Source organism: Cygnus atratus, chromosome 1 (assembly GCF_013377495.2).
Source record: "Cygnus atratus isolate AKBS03 ecotype Queensland, Australia chromosome 1, CAtr_DNAZoo_HiC_assembly, whole genome shotgun sequence".
Lineage (NCBI taxonomy): Eukaryota > Metazoa > Chordata > Aves > Anseriformes > Anatidae > Cygnus > Cygnus atratus.
In genome coordinates, this window is record NC_066362.1 from 60,238,580 (window position 1) to 60,260,629 (window position 22,050).

General features: G+C 45.9%; 1 protein-coding gene across 8 annotated transcripts in view; it reads left to right on the forward strand.

Annotated features, from left to right (window-relative positions):
• The window catches only part of HIPK2 (homeodomain interacting protein kinase 2), a 135,885-nt gene that overhangs the window by 92,254 nt on the left and 21,581 nt on the right, over nt 1-22,050 (forward strand). For 4 of the 8 annotated variants that reach the window (XM_035561472.2, XM_035561491.2, XM_035561518.2 and 1 more), the window contains 9 exons: nt 1,357-1,476; nt 2,247-2,345; nt 3,374-3,558; nt 7,265-7,427; nt 10,011-10,230; nt 12,026-12,147; nt 16,527-16,669; nt 17,426-17,608; nt 20,395-20,676. In XM_035561472.2, the coding sequence (XP_035417365.1) occupies nt 1,357-1,476; nt 2,247-2,345; nt 3,374-3,558; nt 7,265-7,427; nt 10,011-10,230; nt 12,026-12,147; nt 16,527-16,669; nt 17,426-17,608; nt 20,395-20,676 (1,517 nt within the window). The remainder of the gene's footprint in view (nt 1-1,356; nt 1,477-2,246; nt 2,346-3,373; nt 3,559-7,264; nt 7,428-10,010; nt 10,231-12,025; nt 12,148-16,526; nt 16,670-17,425; nt 17,609-20,394; nt 20,677-22,050) is intronic. The other 4 variants (XM_035561587.1, XM_035561555.2, XM_035561545.2 and 1 more) reach the window with 3 other exon arrangements.

The window sequence follows — 22,050 nt, forward strand, 5'->3', positions numbered from 1 at the left end:
GATTCCAAAGGAAATCAGATGTAGCTGAAAAACTTCGAAGCGTTTGAAAATCACATACCAAGCATGAAGAGCAGATTTCTTTCTCCTCCCCCCACCCCCTGCCAAAAAGTCGTAAAACACACAGCTGAAAAAGAAATCACCATATGTACCTGCCCAGCTTAACTGCACAGTGCAAAGTTTCCTCTGCTGAAGTGCCGTGAAGGCTCCTGGGGAGCTGGGAAGGGGCAGGGGCTAAGCCTGGCCCCTCACTGCAGCGTGTGCTGCCTTGCAGCTCTGGTGCTGGGCTGCAGGAAGGCTCCTGCAGCTTCTCAGGTACTCGAGCTCCCATGGAAGTAAGGAGCTGCTGAGCCAAGCAAGGCACGGTCAATGGGCCGGGGTCGTGAGTGTTTGAAAGATGTTGGAACCACAGCTGCTTTTTATGCCTCTATTCTGTGTTTGTTTTTTTTTTTCTACTCTTCTCTGTCTCTTCTCTCAATAAAGTTTTCCATTTTTCCATATAATTTCTAGAGTAGATGAACATTTTATGCATTTTGCAGAGTCTGCAGTAATTTTGCAGAGTGAAACATTCAGAAGTCAGGAAATGCCAAAGTTCAGGTTTCATGTGCCACCCCAGGCGTGTGTTATATCAGTCTTTAATTATGTAATCACATACCCTTTCTCCTTTGAATAAATAAATTTAAGTCTGGGATTCTGAAAACACATGTGTAGCATCTTATAGCTGTCTGAATGCCAGCGAGGTCATAATCATGGAAGTAACCCAAATAGCAAATGAAGTCATGTAGGCAACAGAGATGAAGTATTTTACACACCGTGAGGGTGTCAATGTGTTCGAGTGTATATTTCATCTAAGTTCAAAGATAGTCACTTCATAGTTTTCTTTTTTGAACTTCAAACTGCTCCTAGGAAAGGCTGTGTGCTCAGCTGGGGATAAAAACAGCAAAAATTAGAGTGCAAATATCAAATTATTGAAATTACCTCCTGGAGAGGAGAGTGTGACATAAAAAGGTGCAAATCATTGAAACTCACCACTGAAATCTCTGTGTTGGTCTTCCCCTCTGACCTCTAAAACCTAGGAACTTTCCTTCATCCACAAACTCTGTGGCAGCATATCGCAAGGGTAAGTTTCCATAGATGTAAATGATAAATGGAGGAATGCCGTATGGGAATTCTCTTTCCTGTCATTCCTTTCAGTGTGGGTTGTTTAATTTTTTTTATTTTTTGGTGAAGTCTAACAGTGCACTACGTTTTCTCTTTCTTTCTTTGTTCCATTGTTTTAAATGCCTCCTGCCCTCCTTCAAGGAAGACCTCCAGAGATCTTCACAGGATGAACAGTGACCTCTCATCCTTCTCTTACAGATTCGCTATATCTCACAGACACAGGGCTTACCAGCAGAGTATTTGTTAAGTGCAGGGACAAAGACTACAAGGTTTTTCAACAGGGATACAGACTCACCGTATCCTTTGTGGAGGCTGAAGGTAGGAAGACATTCCCTTGTTTCTTTTACCTTGCAGTTGTTGGCTGGAAGTGGGGAGACAACTGGGTCACCTCAGAGCCTAGATGTATGCTTTTTGTGATGCACCACAGACACTGGGGTGGGTATGGCCCGAGGTAAAGCTGCCATCACAGAAGTCTGCAGCCCTTAGCTCACCTGCTTGGCACCGCTCTGTGGGAAATCCAAGTCCAGAGTTCACCTGGAAATCTCCCTCGAAGTACTCAATGAATTAATGTGTAATTTAAGTGAAACATGCCCCAGGCAGACTTTGCTCTAATATCTACTGCATTGAGGAAAAAAAGGAAAAAAAGAAGGAAAAAAAAAACAGAAGGGATTTTACTTCTGACAGTCATATCCATTTGTAATGCAAGTGGGCCTTGAATCTCTTGTACCAGCATGTTTGCTGTATTCGCTCCCTAAGGAGAGAGGCAGTGGGCATCTGGCTGTAAGGATGAGACGCTGAGCCTCACAGTGGGGGAGGGTGTAGAAGACCTTTGGGACACCAACCTTATTTGGGAGATGGTCCTCCTTCAGAGGAGCATCCTCTGAAGTGAAAAAGAGGAGAGAGATCTCCAAATGATGCAACATCTGTCATGTAATCACAGTGGAGAAAGCGTAAATGGTGTCTGCTCAGGCAAGAGACATGTAGTGGTCTCTAATGAGGGCAGGATGAGGCATGAGCTGGAAGTAGCACATAATTCGTAGCTGATTGCTGGGCAGTTCTGGTCAAAGCCTTTCTCCTGTTTTGAGCAGACACCAGATGATCATGAGGCAGAGACGGGGATTAAGTCGAAGGAAGCAAGGAAGTATATTTTCAACTGTTTGGATGATATGGCACAGGTAAGAACATTGGTGAGTAACAAGCAAGACCATTTTGCATGCTTTTGGACAACACCAGGAAAGAGGAACTACATGTTTTCTGCATGTACCCCATTCTTGTGCCAGCCTCTGAGGAAAAAAAAAAAAAAAAAGATTTTACCTACCAAATCAGCTCATTATGTACTGCTTTGGAGGGGGACACATGCACAGGGGCACGTGTCTTCAATGTGCTGTAGTAAATCAGCCTTGGAAAACGGCTAAATCACATGGCTGAGTGTCAAAGTCCTGCGTTTTCTCTTGTCTCTCCACTGCCCCTCCATGTGACTACTGGCAAATCACTTCACTTCTCTGTGCTTTAATATTTCCATTTGTAAAACAGTGACGTTGGAAATAGCCTGGCTGTAACAGAGCTCTGTGAAGTGTGACTGTTTTGGGGAATGAGGAGTACTAATTCACTGCGTCAATTCCATGTGGTTGTGAAAGTTAATTCCAGCATAACCACTCCTGCAACTGTGTGTCTGGAGTTGGTGCTATCAAAGGCTAGACATTGTAGCATTCACAAGCAAACATGCAGAAATTGAGGAATGAAATCAGGAAAGACTTCATTAACATAAATTTTTTTTAATGATACCTGAGTGGAATATTACCCATAAACTTACTGTCAATTTTTATTTATTTTATATATATATATTTTGCTCACAGTACACATAGTAAAATATCTGATAGCACAGTCCTTTATATGATAAATATACTGATGGCCAGAGCTTGCCTGCTACCACATGGAAGCTGTTCATCTTCAGTGGAGGGTGACTAAGTGTTTCATTAGCCATTGACCCAAGCCAGCTGAACACTTAACAGTCTGTCTGGAGATCTGACATGCACAAGCCAGATGACAGCGTGACTAGCCACCCCAGAGTCTGCCATGCGACTTCAGCAACTCCTTCTGCAGATATGGAGAGGCTCAAAGGGCTTGTGCTCCAATGAGAAGTAAACACAGTTTGCTGAGGACCTGGCCATCTGTTTTTTCCCCTTGGTGCTCATCCTTGTCCTTTCTCTTTCAGGTGAATATGACAACAGATTTGGAAGGAAGTGATATGTTGGTGGAAAAGGCGGACCGACGGGAGTTTATAGATCTGTTAAAGAAGATGTTGACGATAGATGCCGATAAGAGAATAACACCAATTGAAACTCTGAACCATCCTTTTGTCACCATGACACACTTGCTTGATTTCCCTCACAGCACACAGTATGTGGCTTTCATTTCCCTTGGGTTTTGAATTGAGGGGTAAAGAATTGGTTGTTACTGAAACCAAATGTGTCTGAGGGATATTTTTTAAAAAAATTAAACCCTGAGTTTTAATCTTTTTCTGGTCAAGAAAAAAAGATGATTGCCAAATCTAAGGTTGTAAGAATTGTGTTGTAGGTGCTTGGCATTTAAAACACAGCAGAGTGTACTACATTCATTATGTAAATATTCAATAATTACATATGTTTGCATTAAAATGCAGAAGAAATTATGCAATTAGTGCTGAATGTATCAGTATATCTCCAAGTAATATAGCCCTGATTGTTAGTGCAGTAATCAACCTTATCTGCAGCGGGAGCCGACCCTTCCTCCCAGAACCTTCCCATCTTGCAGGGGTCAATCTGGGGCTGTTTGCCTTTTAAGGGAAGAGCTTTTTCTGCAGCAGTCTGGTTTACGGGAACAGGCAGCAGGAAAAAAAGTTCAGTTTTTGGATTTGTTGTTGCCTACCTGTGAAACTTTAAACACGTTGCTCTCAGCTGCAGCATTTGTATAATGGAGGTGGACTTCTCTGCCTGATGGAGATGAGAAGAAGCATCATGCCTTCAAGCCTGACTCTCCATTCTCCTAATGCTGTATCAGGGAGTGTAGCAGCCTAAAATGCAGGAAACCTGCACCCAGCCCATCATAGTCTTCCACCTGGGAAATTTAAATAGGGCCAGATTTCTGAGGTGCAAAAGGCAGGCGCACAGTGGGAGTTTTCCAAAGCATTCAAAACACCTACCTTTGAACATCCTGCTCTATGGCTCTTTGCAGTTCAAAGTGGTTTTAGAGGCTGTCCCTTTAGTTGCTGGCACAGCACCATGCTTCCTTGGGTGCTAGGTGCATGGGTGCTTAAAGGCCATGAAGAGCTTGGGTACAAAAGTAATGAGGGCTGCATAAATACTTCAGAAGATGTTTGTGCGCATACTGCAGAGCAAAAAGTTACAGTGCATCAGCTCTCCTGCCCATATCTGTGCTCTTATGTACCTTCAGTACTTCAAGCTCATTTAATGTATTTTTCTCTCTGTGAAGGAGAGGTAGCTGCTTTTTTCTTGCATTTATCACAAGAGCAGCTGTGTACCAGAAGATAGTGGGTTCATGATCTGTGTAGACCCAGATTTGCTCTGCTTAGACATCTCTGAGTGTTATTATCTATAAGTAAATACTAAGTGATAAAGGTAATGAAAACAAGGCAGGAGGTTTGTTGTGCTAAACAGAGAAAAAGTGAGTTTCATATAAAAACATTAAAAATGACAGTCTTTTCTAACAGCATTAGTATCATATACAAAAGTCTTCTCATTTGCAACAGCTGATTGTGTAAGAAGGAGAGATTTGTGGCATAATACGTTGCCCTTAGAAATCTTTCTGCTAACACCACAGGCAGGTCTTCAGTTTTGAAGTTCTCACTCATGGCTGCTCAGGCAAAGCCCCAGAAATGCTTAAAATGTCATTGGGACCAGTATCAGTGAGAATTTTATCTGAATAAAAAATTCAGCATCGGGTCTCTGAATATTAAATGTGCCAGCCGGGTGCATAACCCTCCATAGACCCTCCATGCTGGAACTGGTGATTGGTAAAGAGAGCAATAAGCTGTAACCAGCGTGGCAGGTTGATGGAAATTTTGTCTGTGATTGCCTGCGGTTTTGAGAATAGAAACTTCAAAGCCTCTAGAGGTGCAGGGACTTGTAATCTCTCTTGAAAGTAAATCAGGCAGCAAAGAAAGTGAAAATATATGGAAGATGTAGCTTCTGGAAGGAATCAGTGTTGTGGCACGCTTCAGAGAGGCTGTAAGTTTGAGCAGCACATAAGGGGCTGTTCTGCTTACTTCCAAGCAAGCAGGAAAGTGAGTTTAGTTCCCTGTCAAACATATTTGACTGTGTGGCTCTTAAAAATTTGGGGGTACTTTCTGTCCTGTTTTGCTCTGTGCCTTTCTTTCTGACCTTTTTTTTCTCTTTTTTTTTTTTGAGACGCAGAATACAGTATCACACTAGTAGAGATTATACCGTTTTACATAAAACCTTTTGGTAACATGCAATTTACCATGTACAGAAAATGTACTCTTCTCAGTGCGTTCTGCTTTTTGGATGGGGAGTTACATTCATACTTGACTGGGAAAAGTCAAGCGAGTAGTCTTCTACCTTCATTTGATAAAAGTGTTTGACTTCTCTAAATGTTCTGCAACTTACAGGTATTTCATAGTTCTTTAAAAGAGTGCACATAATGAGCAGCTATGCACAGTGTCGAGTCTCCCTTGTCTGGAAGTGGTTATGGAACAGATACAGTAATCAAGAAATTACCTGTAAGAGAGGAAAGATGATCATGTGAGTAAGAGATGAGACAGGGATAAAAAGATCCAGGTCTTCTTCCTGAACAATCCTAGCAATCATATGAGTTTGTTCCTTTTGAAGGGACTTTTTTTTTCCTAAAGAAGAATGTGACATGAAGTTGTCTTTACTTGCCCTGCCTTTAACAACTTAGATCATTACAAAGGAGGTTATGCACATGGCTGAATTTTTACAGCTACAGCTGATTTTCACTGCTTGTATTTTATATTTTTCTTGGTTGGGATAGTGGAAATGAAATAAAACCCTTTCTATTTTTTTTAAGTTGTATTTCAGACTCTGAGGACACATTTGTAATAAACACAATTATTGTGAAAGAGTTGTGGAAATCATGCATAGGCCTTAGAAAAATTAGATTTTATTAAAAATACAGTTTTGCTGAAGACCACTGTATTGTTATCTCTTAAACCCCTGTACGTCTTGGTATGGCAATTTTTTATAAAAGAGAAGTATTGACAGTTTCATGTACCGGACGCCTAGAGTGCTCTAGCAATGCAGAGAGTATTTCATCTGCTTTATTGAGGGTACGAAATATGGTGCTTCTCAAAATTTCTGTTGCCTTATCAATAACATTTCAAGTGAGGTCTGTATAGAGGAAGAGGCTGTAATCTTTCTCCCAAGAGATCTGATTCTCAGCTCAGGATAACCTCAGAACCTGATTCCCTTAGGGTATTGATGAATCTGGTTTTGGCATAACCTTTTGGCATATGAATCGTCCCATTCACTGCAAGAGGACAGCTTGTGTGTTTTAAGATAAGCATCTGCGGAAGTGTTTAGCCAGACAGGGGCAATGTTTTATCCGCTTGTCTGGACTGAGCCATCAGGAGCTACTTTTTAAAAGGAAAGAGTAAGACTTTTCAGGGGTCTCAATGACCAAGAACAGTAAAATTCTTCCTTGCTAAAGACTTCTAAAAATACCTTTAGGCATACACCTGAACAGGAAGCATTAGTTGTCTTTTCCTCTCAGGCTCAATCAGATCAGAATAAAGGCAGTGTCTCACTTGCTTGCTTCAGTCTCTTTCACTCTTCCAAACTAGCTGTTTTGTTTTTTTCCTCCTGATGTCCGAAGACTGACAGATTTGCTTGCTTTCTGTGACTTATGCTCAGTCCCATGGGGGCACTCAGGAGTCCCCAAGCAGCCGCTCTCATCCTGACACCCATTTGGCCCTCTTCAGTGCAGGGAGGGTTAATCTGACTCTCACTGGTTAAGAGACCTGCATAAAAGAGCAAATGCAGGGCTGCTGTGGTGAGCTGTTGCCTCTGCTGGTTGGTTGGTTGGTTGGGTGATTTTCTCTCTTCTCCTTGTCTCCCCTTTCCTTGCACAGTGTCAAGTCCTGCTTCCAGAATATGGAGATCTGCAAGCGGCGGGTGAATATGTATGACACCGTGAACCAGAGCAAGACGCCATTCATCACCCACGTAGCCCCGAGCACATCCACCAACTTGACCATGACTTTTAACAACCAGCTGAACACAGTGCACAACCAGGTAAGAGCATTGGTCAGTAGCAGCCAGTGCTTGAAACGCTTATGTAATTGGGGCCTAAAAGATGAAACGCAAAGGCAGCATCTCATTCTCCACGCAAAAAGCTGATACTTTTCTACTGTCCTTCCTCAGCTCTTCCTCATTCTTTTCTTCAGGCAAGCATTAATTTCATGACCTTTCGTGTGATTGTGAAATGTTGCCCTCGTTGTTTACATTGTTGTTGGGGGTGATAAATCCTGCTTACCTGGGAAGTTGCTATGGGGAAAAGCTCATTAGTTCCTTAATGCAGCAAGCAGGCAGGACTGCACTCAGTGGATCAGGCAGAAGTATTTGTAATCTTACAGCACTCCTTCAAATTGGCATTAGGCAAAAAGAATTTAAACCCTTCTATAACAGACATGACACTGTAACAGCTCAACAGGAAGGAAGATTTTAGGAGTAATGTTTATTCTTCTCTCTCATTGGTTTCACTCCAGGTGCCACAGCAGACACGGGCACCGTTAGAGAACGCACTGCAAACCACACTGGTGGGCTCTGGCTTTGTAATCACACTTTGGACTCCTGCATTAGTTTTACATACCCCAGTGTCGGGCAGTGCCGTGCCGACAAATCTGCTATGACTAGCAAGCTAAGTTGTTTACTGTGGGGCTGTATTACAACAGCAAAAGGAAACTCTTCAGGGACAGCACTCTAGGAGACTGATGCTGACGAAATAGCAGCTATCCTTTAAGCCCTTCTGGAACAGGCTGCTTGAGATTCGCTCTAGAGATTGCAGGTGGTATTGCGGAAATGGCGCTTGGCATTTCAAAAGCAAAGGAACTAAAGGATTCTGTGTGGATGTTCAGGGTGTTCCTGTGTCACTCAGAAAGCCAGACTTCATGCCTCAGTTCTCGATGCATGTGATCACAGAAGGTCTTTTGGAGCAATTCATTAAGCAGATGCACACAGAGATAGGTCATGGTTCAGTGTGAAAGAGTATTAGTTACAAGCACTAGTTCCCATTCTTGACTATTTCTGAGATGCTGACTACAGAAATTCGTGCTACATGCTCTGCTAGGCCCCAGCTGCAGGGCAGAGACACCATTTGTACCACAGTTGCTAGTAGGAAATGCAGACTTGCTTTCATTTCCTCACAGCTCACTTGATGTTCAGATCGGTTGTGAGCTGGGGAGGTCTGTGGTAATCTCAATTTTCATACGGGATGTGCTTTGTGAGCAGAACTGGTATCTCCAGTGTTCCTGGAAGAAGTAGTAAAAATGTTTCCAGGAAGGGCGTTCTGATTTGAACAAGCTCCAAACCTTTTACCATCCTCTTCAACACACCACTCGTCTTGGCTCCCCAGTGATCCTTGTCTCTGCAAAATCTCTGGGTTTTGCCTCCTTCTAGTTGTGACTCCCCAGATCAGCTGGGAGCTGTTGTGGTTGCTGCTGGGTGTGTTGCACAGGGGAACAGATCGCACTTCTCTGCCTCTGCACAGAGCGGAAAGGAGGAGGAAGAAGAAATGTTTCACCATAGCATCTCTTGTGGCCGTGCAGCATGGGTACCCCTGCCCAGCCCAGTGGCAAACAGGGCAGTGCATAGTTCTGGGCCTGCTGCCTCCTACAACCGGGATCAAGGCTTCATCTCGGTCTTCTTCATACATTCACTACAAGATAAGTGTTGTCTGACCCGTCGCCAGCAGTGGTGCTGCTGTGTTTGGATGGGAGGGGTAGCAGGGAGGAGAAAGATGCGCTCTGTTGTGGTAGATCCTATTTGCATGGACCTGAATGCTAAGGGCATATTTTTATAGGGCAGTGGCAAAGCTGTTTAGGGGTTGTTTGTCTGCAACTGCTGCAGACTCAGTCCAAATAATACACAAGTCACCATAAGATTTCTAAACGTTTTGCAGAACATCGTGCTGATTTTTGTGACTGTGCAACATCCCCTGCTGGAATTTCTGCTCTGAGAGGTTTTAAAGTCAAGCCAAGCAAAATTTGGACTTTGAAAGTATTATTGCTATCTAATGTTATACTTCTGATTCCTCCAGATTCAAGCATAATTTGAGGGGCATGTACCAGCTTAGATACAAGGTAGAGGAAAGGCTGTAATCCGCCTCTTAGGGTGAGGCTTTACAGGGTACGGAGGTGCCGAGTTTCTTTTACTTCAGCAGTGTGAGCTTCTTGTTGAGCAGTGTGCATGATGAGAGAACAACGTGACTTGAGGGTAGTAGCATTTTCTGAACCCATCTTCTTCATGCTGCAAATCAGAGCCAGTTGGGGGCTGGCTGGGGCTACAGCTCTGCTTTGGAGAACATGCTATGTCTCTGAGCAGTCCACAACAGCGCTGTGTAGCCATGGGTCCCATGGCATGGTACAGCTGCTATTATTCAGGTAAACCATGCTCCTTTCCCCCTTGCTGCCCTCACCTCTGTGCTCCTCAGTGTCCTGCTCTACCCTTTGTTTGTTTTCAGTTTGCTGTTTTTTTATTTAGATTTTTTTTTACTTTATCTTACACTATTTTACTTTCTTATTTTAGTTTTGGATTTTGCTTTTTCCCATCTCCCTCATTTTTTTGTTTGTTTTTGTTTAATTCCCATCATTCCTTTAGACCACCAACCTGGCTCCCACCTCCTCCAGTGCCACTATTTCCTTAGCCAACCCCGAAGTCTCCATACTAAATTACCAATCTGCACTCTACCAGCCCTCAGCAGCGTCCATGGCTGCGGTGGCCCAGCGGAGCATGCCCCTGCAGACAGGAACAGCGCAGATCTGTGCCCGGCCTGACCCCTTCCAGCAAGCTCTCATCGTCTGCCCACCAGGCTTCCAAGGTAAGTAACAGCTTCACCAGGTCTTGGCCACCCCCTGCCCTGTCCCCACTGCTCATTTATTTAGCTCTTATTTGAAACAAGCTTCCTTAGTGCAGATCATATGGAAGAAAAAATGAGCATTGAGGTTGTTGCAGGTTACTTGGATGTCAACAGGGTGAAATGTCTGCAACAGCAGAGGATTTTGCAAGCCATATGTTGCCTTCACCTCATGGGTTGGAGGTGGCTGGTCTAAAACAATGGGGCAGGCACTGGTATCTCCAGTGGGAGGGGTAGGGAGTGAGGGAGAACTTGTAATATTTGTCATCCTTTGCCCTGAACAGAAATTTTGAGGATCTTCTGCCTTACCTTGGTGAACTTGAAAAGTTTCCCCCACAATAACAATTAATTAGGACATAGATAACTGCTTCATCATTTCTCATTAATTCAGATGTTAAAAGGGAAACGCAGGAAGTTAATGCAGTGCAGAGCATGGTGCTGGTAGGGATGAGGGCTTGCACCCATGACAGACACTTCCCTGCTGCACACAGCTCTGCCTGTGTATACCAGTGGAAGGTACTGCTGTTCACTCTCAGACTGAAGATCTTGGTTTGCATACCAGATGTTCCTTTCTGGACTAGACACATGCACGGGTAGTGACTCCAATAACTGTACAGGAGCAATTCTGTAGATGAGTTACTGCTTTGATTTAGAAGTACTAGCATGTTCACTAAGAGTACCAGCTAGCGTCAACTATATATCATGCCTCTGTACTCCCAGTGTACAGACCCCCCCCCGTCAGACAAATTGGTTGATGACCAGTCGTAGCCGCTTGTCCTTCTCTTGACTACACGCTATAGTAATTTTGTAAAACTAGCTGGCTATCTGTAGGATGTGGTCTAAATAGACCTCAGTTCAGCTGGTGCAAATTTTGCTATTCATTTTTCCAAGCCTCTCTGTACATCTGTCTCTAGGCACTTGTTAAATGTTCTGCAAGATTATCAAAGCTCTTTTGAACTGGGGGAGTTTAGTTAGACCTCTTCTACATAGTTAAAATGCATCTCAGGGGTTTGACTTCAGAAACGTATTGCCAGAACATGTAAGCTAACATCTTCAGCTTGCTGTCTTGAGAAAGCTCTAAAAGAGAGGAGGTAGCATAGGCTGTGCCGTGCATGAAGGTGGTAGAGTTAGGGAGCTTTCCCCAGCTCAGGCTAAAGCCCAGCTAAGTCAGCAACGGTTGGAGTTTGAGTTGCACTAGGTCAAACACAGCCAAATAAGAGCCTTCTGAATATAACTCCTGGGAAGCTGTGCAAGATAAAACCACTCATCCCAGACAAGACTGAGTTATTGCACAGTTCTGGATTCTCATCCCACTGTCCCACTTTGGTCACAAGAGAACATTCTCACATAGCAATGTTTTTTGGCTGACAATGACCATTTTCTGTTGTCAAACCAGAGAAACATCAGGTAAGAGAAACCACTCCATCCTTTCTCTTCCTTTTCTCCTTGTTCTCATCGTATTCAGTTGTTTCCCCTGGATTTGAGATAAACTAAAAATATGAAATACATTACTCCCTTAACATCTTTGAAAATGTCTTTTCTGTACCTTCATGCATGTACCATGTCTATTAGCATCTGATGGATATTTTTGGACTGGGGTGGAATATGTGGGACTCTAGAGACCAATTTTTCAGAGGGACTATGTACTGTGATATAAATGCACATCAGTGGGTGCCTTTAGGCGCCTCTGAAAACCAGACTCCCACTCCTAGCAATGCTGTTGATGGCTAATGCTGTACTTTCTGTGCTCATGCAACAGGGTTACAAGCCTCCCCTTCGAAGCATGCTGGGTATTCAGTTCGGATGGAGAACGCCGTTCCCATTGTCACTCAGGCTCCTGGGGCCCAGCCTCTGCAGATCCAGCCAGGACTTCTCGCACAGGTAATGAGCTCTGAAGACACCAAGCAGAGCAGGTATCTTTTGAGTTACAGAGCTCTTAGAAGATGAGGAGAGTAGCTTTTTTTGAGGGTCTTCCATGATGCAGTTTGGAGACTTGTGCAGCCATAAAGAGCCTTCAGCTTTACCTGATATGTCCAAACCTCACCCAGTTCATTGTTCTGCTCAAAAGCTGCATCACAGTTGCAAAAGTCTCTGGAAAGACTGTCTTTACCTCTGCTTCTCCACTGAAATCAGTGGAAACCTCAGAGAAAGCCATGTCAGGCCTCTACTGAGGAAGAATCAGTAGGAACCTTCCTTCATCCCGAACTTGTGGTCTCAGTGGCAGTTTGTGGCCAGGAGTTGTGCTGGTGAATTGTATGCCACTGAAAAACATCTCCCATGCTTTAATTTTTCAGCCTTTTATGAATTGTGCCTCTATTTTTAAGTTATGAGAGAGACTTAGTGTGCAGAGGCAAGGGCCTGACAGCCAAGGAGCTCACCTTGTCATCAGCACCTGTTGGCACAATTCCCCAGACTGCCCTCACAGAAAAAGCATGGTTCTTCCCAGGAAGACACCCAAATGGGAATAGGTATCACTGTTCGCGTACACTTTCTCAAAAGAAACCCAAGCTCCTCAAAAAGGAGGAGTAGTTTATCGCTTCTTGTGCTGCCTTCAGTGCATCTGTCCTTACTGCTTTTCAGTTGGTGCCATGGTAGTTCTGCCAATATCAGGCAGAATAATAAGTGTTTCTGGGAGAAAAAAAAACAAACAAACAAATAAAAACAACTTGTATTTAGCATTAAGTTGTGTGGCCTGGAAAAGATCACCTACAAGTCAAAATGCATGCCTCGGGATTAGTTCATCTGCCATGCTGTCATTAATGCCAGCATATGCAGTCAGGTACCAGCAGATTTCAAGGTTTATGTCCATGTGCTGGGCTGCCAGGATAAGACTTGGAATTGTGATTATTCACCAGCCACCAACTGCACTTACCTGGTGAAGACAGATCAGAACCCAGCTTGCAGCCTCCATAATTTCCATTAGCTAACATGCCCTGCCTGCTCCCAAGAAAAGAGTCTTTGTCAGAGGGCTGTCTGTTTGACATAAGGCTGCTGAAACATTGAATCTACCTCGGTTGAAGCCTGTCATAACAGCCTACATGGACCATCTCTCTTGTTTGGTGGGAATGGAGGGCCTAAGAGGCAGTTGACCTGAGGGCTGCAAGAGTCTGGCCTGTCGTGGCGTTGGTGTGCATGGTTACAGAGGGGAGGGTCAGATCTGAAGCACGGTGAAGACAGCAGGATCCTGAAAGATCTTGTGCCCTGCAGTTCCTTTTTCTCCTCAAGGTGGCCTTGTTTGGGTCACCGCTCAGTCTGGGAGAAGCTCAGGAGAAGCTTTGCTACGGATCGCTGCCCTGCCCCAGTTACAGCAACTCTGGTTGCTTGGGCTGCCCTCTGGTACTTTATATTGACATTTTATGCACTGTCACTTAGACAATGGAATTTAAGCTGTTTCTGAGAAATGCTCATCACTCGCATAGATTTTATTTTTCATTTACTAGAAGAGAGGCAGTCTGTCTGTTGATATATCTGTCTGTCTCAAGTGATGAGAAACACTAGCTTCTGCTCTGATGGCAAGGCACTCTGATTGATGCTGGTGGCATCTGGTGTCCGCAGGCCTCACTCGGTTTGGGCTGAGCAGCTGGGCTGATAAACAAATCTGTACCCAATTCCAGTTTCCTGAATGGAAAAACACAGCTCCTTTGTAATGCATTGTAGTCACATCTGATCTCTGGATGGCTGTGCGTCTCTCTCTCAGCTGAGAGCTATTCCTCTCATGCACAGCTGCTTATCTAACGCTGTTCAGCCTGGACTGTGCATTTGCTTCAACTAGTAGAGAGACAGTCCCCAGCAAAGAGCCTGTTGCCTCCAGAGCCCACTTCTGTCCTTCCACACGCTCCTTGTGCCTTAGCACTGTGCGGTGCTATCAGGCCCTCCTCTGCTGCCCACCAGCCAGCGTGCGACGTGGGTTGCTCTGCTCGCCCACATCACGATGGCTGCGGCTGGCAAAGCCTTGCCACATCCCAGTGCAGCTGGCATCCAGAGCTCCCTGTGTGTTTTGTGTGAGGCTGGCAGTCCTGGAGGCAGAGCAGGGGAAGGGGTTCCAGCAGCTGGATGGACCCACAGCAGAGGCAGTGGTGGATCTTGAGCACTGTCTCTGGCAGCTGCATGTGTGCAGCCTGTGATGTGGAGTTAGACAAAGCAAGCAGCCTGCAAGGTGCTGAGCCAGTGGTGAAAGTAACTCGTTACTTCTCTGGGTTTGTTTCCAGCCTCCCAAGCAAGTTTGTCCAAATACTGTATGCACAAAGACTAGTGAAAGAGGACTGATCCTGTCTTTACTAGTACTTCTCTGCAGCTTCAGATCTCAAAAGGGACAAAGCCATACAATTTTTTGGCAGGCTTCCATGACGTGACCCAGAACTGTCCCCTGTCCTTGAATAGTGCCCTGAATTCTTGAGTTTCTCGTGTTTTAACTCCTTCCCAGCGATGCTTCTTCCCATGGAGGTCCTACCACCAGCTTTCAGAACAAACACGTTTATTCCATTAGTTGTTCTTGTTTACACCAGGAGCGGGAGCTCAGTCGCACCAGGGGACGTACCACCTCCGGAGAGCAGGGGCCAGCGCTGCACTCCGCCACGGCAGCACAATTTCACAATAATGCAGTAACTGGGAACAGATTGAGGCTGCAGGCACAAGCCTCCCGTGTGTAAGCACCACGCGCCGTGCTGGTGGATCAGCCTAGACAAGTCTTATCTGCAGATTAAATGATTCAGTGGTCCTTACCTAATAAGTGAGGAATTTGTGCCTGGACCCTGACACTGAATCTAAATCTATGCTCTGCAAGAGGGAAAGGAGTTTAGATATGTTCAGTTCTCTTCCTGAAAAGGGAGGAAGCACTTTTCTCTGCAGGTAGATCCAGGTAGCCCCTTGGGACTGAGCACAACAGTAGCTGAGTCTCTATTTTTAAATCAAAGCTGGATTAAAAAAAAAAAAAAAAAAGCTTTTTTTCTTCCTGATCTTTTGCCTCTCTGCCATTTCCTCCTACTTGCTCTGACCAGCACCAGTCTGTCAGTCTGTGGCTGTAGTGTCTGAGCTGCAGAGCACTCAGGAGCCCTGCGACAGTCCTTTCTTTTTAGGTATTACAGAGAAGCCTCATTACAGCAGCCTTTTTGTCTAACTTAGCAACATGGATAATTACAAGATGGTCAAACTTTGGAGCAGAACTGGGAAAAGTTTTGTTTTTTTTTTTGTTTTTTTTTTACAGAGGGTGGCAGAGGGGGATTAGGAGGATAAGTTACAGGATTCTTGTGAGGATGGAGATGAGGACAAATGCATGCGTGCCTGGACAAAGACTCCCCTCATTAAAATCTGGCCTCCTCAGGAGGTTATACAACGTGGGCCTAAGGAGGGTTGTAGCCAGTGCCCCTGCGTTCCCCAGCCCTGGCAGCACACAGCAAAGATAGTTTCGCTCTGAAGGAACTGGAATGTGACCGAGCCAAAAAACAACTCGACTCGCGTGTGGAGTCACTGGAGCGGGATGACAAGAGGGATGATGGCATAGCAGAGCGATGGCTCACCTCTCAGGGCAGAGATCTCCACCCTGCAAGGAGGGCACCCGCTAAGAAAAAGCCAGAGAGTGCATGGAGAGGACAGGCATGTGACATGGTAGCTGTGCACAGCTCTACTCTCCTTTGGCCAGGGGTCCTGGTGAGCTGCACCAGGTGACTGGGCGCCTTAGCCCATGCAGCAAGATGTCCCTTCTGTGGAGTGCTTGGTGGCCGATATGCCCCCCCTTTCGGTACTCCCAAATTCCTCTTCTTTTCCTCCTAGCAGCCTCCAAGCCTTGCAACCCCTTATTCTCTGATCCCTGAAAGTTTTCTTGTTTTTAGCTGCTTTAGGTTCCTGAAGTCCTTTAGGGTCTGTCGGGGTGAAAAGGGAAATTGGATGGGGCAAGAGGTGAAAGTGGCATTTAGTGAGACTGTAGTGCCCAGCTGATCCAAACCGTCAAAATTAAAAGGTGCTAATGTGTTGGATGTTTGGGTTGAAATGCAGTTTCAGTCCCTCCCATTCCTAGTTTACCCTGAAACACAGCTGCTGCTTTGGAAGGCAGGGGAATTTTCTGTCTCTTTTGCTCTCTGTATTGATAACTTTACTGTTTTGTCATGTTTCATAAAAGTATTCTTGATCTATGACTGAAAAGCACTAAGAGCTAGGTATTATGATCATGATTATTGCGAGGAGCCCCAGCTGGGTACGGATGATCACTTACGTGCAGCGTATGGCGAATCTTGTTAAGAAATACTTTTTCCTCTGGCCAACAGCAAGCATGGCCCAGCGGCACGCAGCAGATCCTGCTCCCCCCCGCCTGGCAGCAGCTGACCGGGGTGGCCACCCACACTTCTGTCCAGCACGCGACCGTCATCCCGGAGTCCATGGCAGGCACCCAGCCGCTGGCAGACTGGAGGTAAACCGGAGGCACGTGGAGGACGTGCGTATGTGCCCGTGAGACAGCCAGCGTGTGCGTGTGTGTGAGCGGTGGCCTCCAGACTGGGCCAGCTTCTGGTAGCGGCTGCGTTCAGGAGCTGGTATTGAGGGTGTGAGGGTTGTCTCTGACAGTGGAGATTCAGCAGCTTATTTGCTGTCATGTAGTGCTCTCGGGTATCCTGTGTGGACAAATAAGAGTGCACTGTAGGACTAAATTATCTCCCAGGCTGCTCTAGCAGCAAGCTAAGCAGCCTGCTCCCGGCCCTGCCATCCTCTCCAGCCTTCTCCTACTCCTCATGGCCTCTGTGAAAAGCTGTACATGGAGTAACCTGCCCTGGGTCTGTTTGGTTTTGCTTAGATACCTGAGTCAGACCTCAGGGCTCTGTGCAGCAGTCACCAGTGCTGGAGAACACCACTGGCCATGGCCTTGTGAGGCTGCGGAGCAGGAGGGGAAGGGATGGGGGCTTCAGTCTGTGCCCTCAGCACTCCACAACCATACAGCAAATTGTGACCTCCCCAGTCAGAGCTGCGGACAGCTTCTCTGTCCTCCATCCTTGCAGCCCAGCGCTGTGCCATGGCGCTTCCTTGGGGGGGAAACGCTCCTTTCTGGGGAAAACCCTTGGGACTGGAGAGCCCCGAGGCAGGGCCTCAGTGAAGGTAATGGGAGCCTGCGAGAGAGCCTGCTGAAGAGCCGCCGGTCGCATTTTAAACATGTCCCTGTCTCCCCCCTTTGCAGAAACACCCACGCTCACGGCAGCCATTATAACCCCATCATGCAGCAGCCCGCGCTGTTAGCTAGCCATGTGACTCTCCCCGCAGCCCAGCCCGTCAACGTGGGTGTCGCTCACGTCATGCGCCAGCCGCCCGCCGCTGCCGCCACCTCCACCAGGAAGAGTAAGCAGCACCAGTCGGCGCCACGGTGAGTGTGCCCTGGGTGGGTAGCGGGAGGGAGGCTGGTCCTCAGGGGGCAGAAGGTGGGAGGCTCTGCCCACCTGGTTCTGGTTACAGCCCCAAAAGGCAGGCGTGCTAACAGGGGTGGTGCGTACTGATGCCTATGAGGCAAAATACAGCTCGTTCCACTGCCCACAAGTTATTTTTGTGACGACCAGTCCATGGGGCAGTGTACTTGCAGGGACTGCGACTCCAGGAACACGTACCTAATGTCTGCACGTAAGATCTGCCCTTTCAAAAACAATTGGATTGTAATCTATCTTCTGAGTTTGATACCCTATAGAGCAGAGGACTGGGGTGGCTGTAGGCTGCCTTCAAGCTCTCTAGCTGCTTAGCTGGCTGGTCCCTACCAACAACAGCGCATTGCAGCAGTGGGCACCCACAGTGGCCATTTTCTAATCATGGCACCATAAGAGAGAAGAGGAGGCTCAAGGGCGACCTTATCGCTCTTTACAGGTATCTTAAAGGAGGCTCTAGCAAGGTGGGGATTGGTCTATTCTCCCACGTGCCTGGTGATAGGATGAGGGGGAATGGGCTAAAGTTGCGTCAGGGGATGTTTAGGTTGGGTGTTAGGAAGAACCTCTTTACCGAAAGGGTTGTTAGGCATTGGACTGGGCTGCCCAGGGAAGTGGTTGAGTCACCATCCCTGGAGGGCTTGAAAAGACGTTTAGATGTAGAGCTTAGTGATATGGTTTAGTGGAGGACTCGTTAGTGTTAGGTCAGAGGTTGGACTAGGTGATCTTGGAGGTCTCTTCCAACCTAGATGATTCTGTGATAAAACAGAGATCATTTTATAAGGGCATCTCATGCAGGGGCGGTCCTTTGATGCTGGGGTCTCTCAATTGTAGGTAGGAGCGTTTGGCTCTGCAAGAAGGAGGGTGGGTGTTCGTTCACGTTATGTTATGTGGTACAACTAAAATGGTGGGATGACTGCAGTGCCTATCACAGCCATGTGGTCTTGCTTAGAGGACAAGGCCGTTTAAGAGTTACGTGCAACTGTTCAGGGGAAAGTCTTCCGGGCTGTGAAACTAGCACCTCTACTGAGCTAGATTCCTGTTTTCAAAAAAAGTAAAAAAGAAACAGTGCAGGGGAGAGAACCAAAATGGGTCACAACTCATGCAGTGGCAAAAACAGGAGCTTGTGGTTTTCCTGGGTGACTGGACTGGGGCCAGAAGAGCTTGGAGTTCACAACCAATTTGACTCTAGTTAAGAGGCCACTATTTAAATCCTTCTCATTTATCTGCTCTCTAATGTTGCATTTACTTTGGGTGGGCTCCAGCTGTCTTAGTCCATTCGTAATGTAGAGCAGAGGCAGCTACAGCCCCAGCAAGCCAGTAAAAGAACGCGCCTGTTGCAACCAACGTGCCTGTGCAGGGCCTCCCCTCTTCCTTCCCTCTGCTGGAGCAGGGTGCCTGTGTCCAGGAGGAGTCGGACACTTACGGAGCAGTGGATTTCTACGGCTGTACGTTTTCATTAATGATGGAGCTTTTGTAGCCAAATGAGGAACGTGCTCCTTTGGAGCGGAGGGTGCTCCTCGCTGCTCATTGGTATTCAGAAGGCACTGCAAATGCTACTGTGCAGTCATTTGTTATGCAAAAGACCCTGTGTAAGTTGGTGTAGTGCGATATGTCCATAATGACTTCCTTGTGATAGATGCTACCTATTCCTTTTGTTAGCTTTCAGGCCACACTGAAAATGCAACCCAGACCTGACTGTAGAACAAAACAAGAACTTTGTTTTTTTGTTTTTTCCTTTTTTTTTTGAATCTGCAAATGCTCTGCAATGAGCAGAATAAATACAAGTTTAAAAAAAAAAGGCAAAAAAAGGAAGAAAGAAACTGTGGGAAATTAGTGAAATGAGCTTTAGTCACTGGGCTTTGGTAAATACATCTGCAAACCTATGCTGCACTGTTTGGTGGACAGATTCTGTGCTTAGATCTCTTACCTAGGTGGGTCCTTTACAACTTTCAGGCAGGGATGCTGAAGTAGGATGAATGGGAAAAAAACAGGGCTTGAGGTTTTTTTTCACTCTGTTAACGAAAAGGTTGTTCTTTTTTTTTTTTCTGATTTATATGTGCTGTATCTGCTGCCTCACATGGGAATGAAATGAAACTGAGTGTCTGCCTTCCCATCTGGGTACTCTAATCCATGGGACTCCACTACTTTAGAGGATGAAGCACTGGGCAGGAAACGTTCGTTGAAAAAAAATCTTAAATGGAAAATTAAATTTTCAACTAAGAAAATCAGTTTTCCTGATAAATGATTGTTGTTTTCCACAATAAATTCTAATTTTACCTTTAGCTTGTTCTGGCCAGAAACAAATATCTGGTCACAATGCATCCTTGCAGTTCATCAGGTACGGGAGAAAGGAATTATCTATCATTTGTGTACTCTTTCCTGCTGTGACAGGCGTTCTATGCCTGCCTGTGTTTTGTACGTCTGTGCTGTGTGAGCAGCCTCTACTTCCCAGCACAAGCTGTAGCCAGGGACTCCTGGGAGGCAGCATTTCTCATTTGGAAATTTATGGGGAACACAAAATTGAGTTTTTTACTAAAAGAAGGTACTTTTCAGCCAGTTATAACAATAAGTCATGTGAGGCACTCTGACCTTTGAAGAGGCGACCATGCCAATTTTGCAGTTTTCCCAGACTCCGTAAATCAATGTGAGAGAATGAGAGGCCAGGAATCAAAAGCTGTGGAAACAGGCAACTGAGCAAGCTGAGATTTAACCAACTAACGGCCTTTCCCATTTCCAGAAATGCATCCACCTACGAAGTTTCATCCTCTCAGTCCATCAGCTCGCCTCAGCGGTCGAAACGAGTGAAGGAAAACACGCCTCCTCGCTGTGCCATGGTGCACAACAGCCCTGCCTGCAGCACCTCCGTCACCTGCGGCTGGGGCGACGTGGCCACCAGCACCACGCGGGAGCGGCAGCGGCAGACGATAATCATTCCCGACACCCCTAGCCCCGCAGTGAGTGTCATCACTATCAGCAGCGACACCGATGAAGAGGAGGAGCAGAAGCATGCACCCACCAGGTGAGCAGCAGCTCTGCTCTTCTCTCTGTTGATGAGAAAAAGAGACAGAGAAGTGCTGTAGGGTCCCAGGAGTTATGGTTGGACCCTAGCACCCAGGTCGTCTCATCTGGGGGGAAAGATAATGAGGACGGCACCTTACTAGCTGGGGAGCCTGCAGATCTAGTTGGTGTTCCCTACCACACCATACATTTGTTCTGTGACCCTGGACAACTGTCATAGTCTCCCTGTGCCATGGTTTCTCATCTCTAAGAGCAAATAATATTTTTTCTATTTCACAGCACTATTCAAAGGCTATTTTAGAAGTTCTATGGTAATGATCCCCTTTAAGTCAGATAGCTATTTAAAGCAAAGACAATAAGAGGGGCTTGAAAGGAAGGTAGTTTAAAATGGCCTTTTCTCTTTCTATGTGATCAAAGCATCTGTAAAGAGCATTAAATGACACCTTCAATACATGGTATTTTCTATAAAAAGGTCCTGAAAACACTTAAACTTTGTGGTATAAATGCTCAATAAGAGTAAACACATTTGCATGAGGGTTGCTCAGCTCTGGTCGTGTTTTCAAAACATCCCAGAACCATTGTCATCTAAGTGGCAGAAACTGATGGCTTTTTGACTGACTCTGCAGAGAGGCATAGATGAGGCTATAAAGACTGTGGTGAGGAGTTTGCTCCTCAGAGAATTAGCTCTCCCAAGTAAGCAGTGCGGCACAGGACAGCTGCCACTGCTGATCATCTGCTGTGCATGAGACAGGACTTCATTTTCCAGGACTGTCTTTTCAGCACCTTTCATCACATGCAGGCGCTCTAGGTTTCCCATCTGATGCCAGTCACAAGATATCACTCAGTTTTCTAAGTTGCGGAGAAGTAGCTGTGCAAACAGCTGAATAATTATACTATCTTTATGCGGGTAACTGAGCTAGGAATTTTTTAACCTTATCCTTCCAGTACTGTCAGGAGAGAGTTATTATTATTTCTTATTTAGGACATGCTCCATGGCAGATTTTACTTTAATCATTGGTGTTATCTTTATCTCTGCATCTCTGTGCTGCAGTAAAAAGTGGAATGCTGCAAATGTGCACAGAACAGATGAGATGCATTTGGCCTCCAGGAGCTAAAAACCTGTAAAGTAGAGCCATTTGATTCAGGTGTCTAGGACTGTGATTTCAGCCTGCCTCCCACCGACCACCTCTGCTTTCCGTTCCCCTTCCCCCTACCAGTGAACTCCACCAGGCAGAGTGAGCTCAGTGCCTCCCAAATTCAAGTTCACCATGAATGAAATCATTATCATGGGGAACTGATCACAGGACAGCATCACATAATTCACCTTAAAAAATAATAATTGCTGCAGTATTCCTTAGTTTGGCAGGCAGAAGAA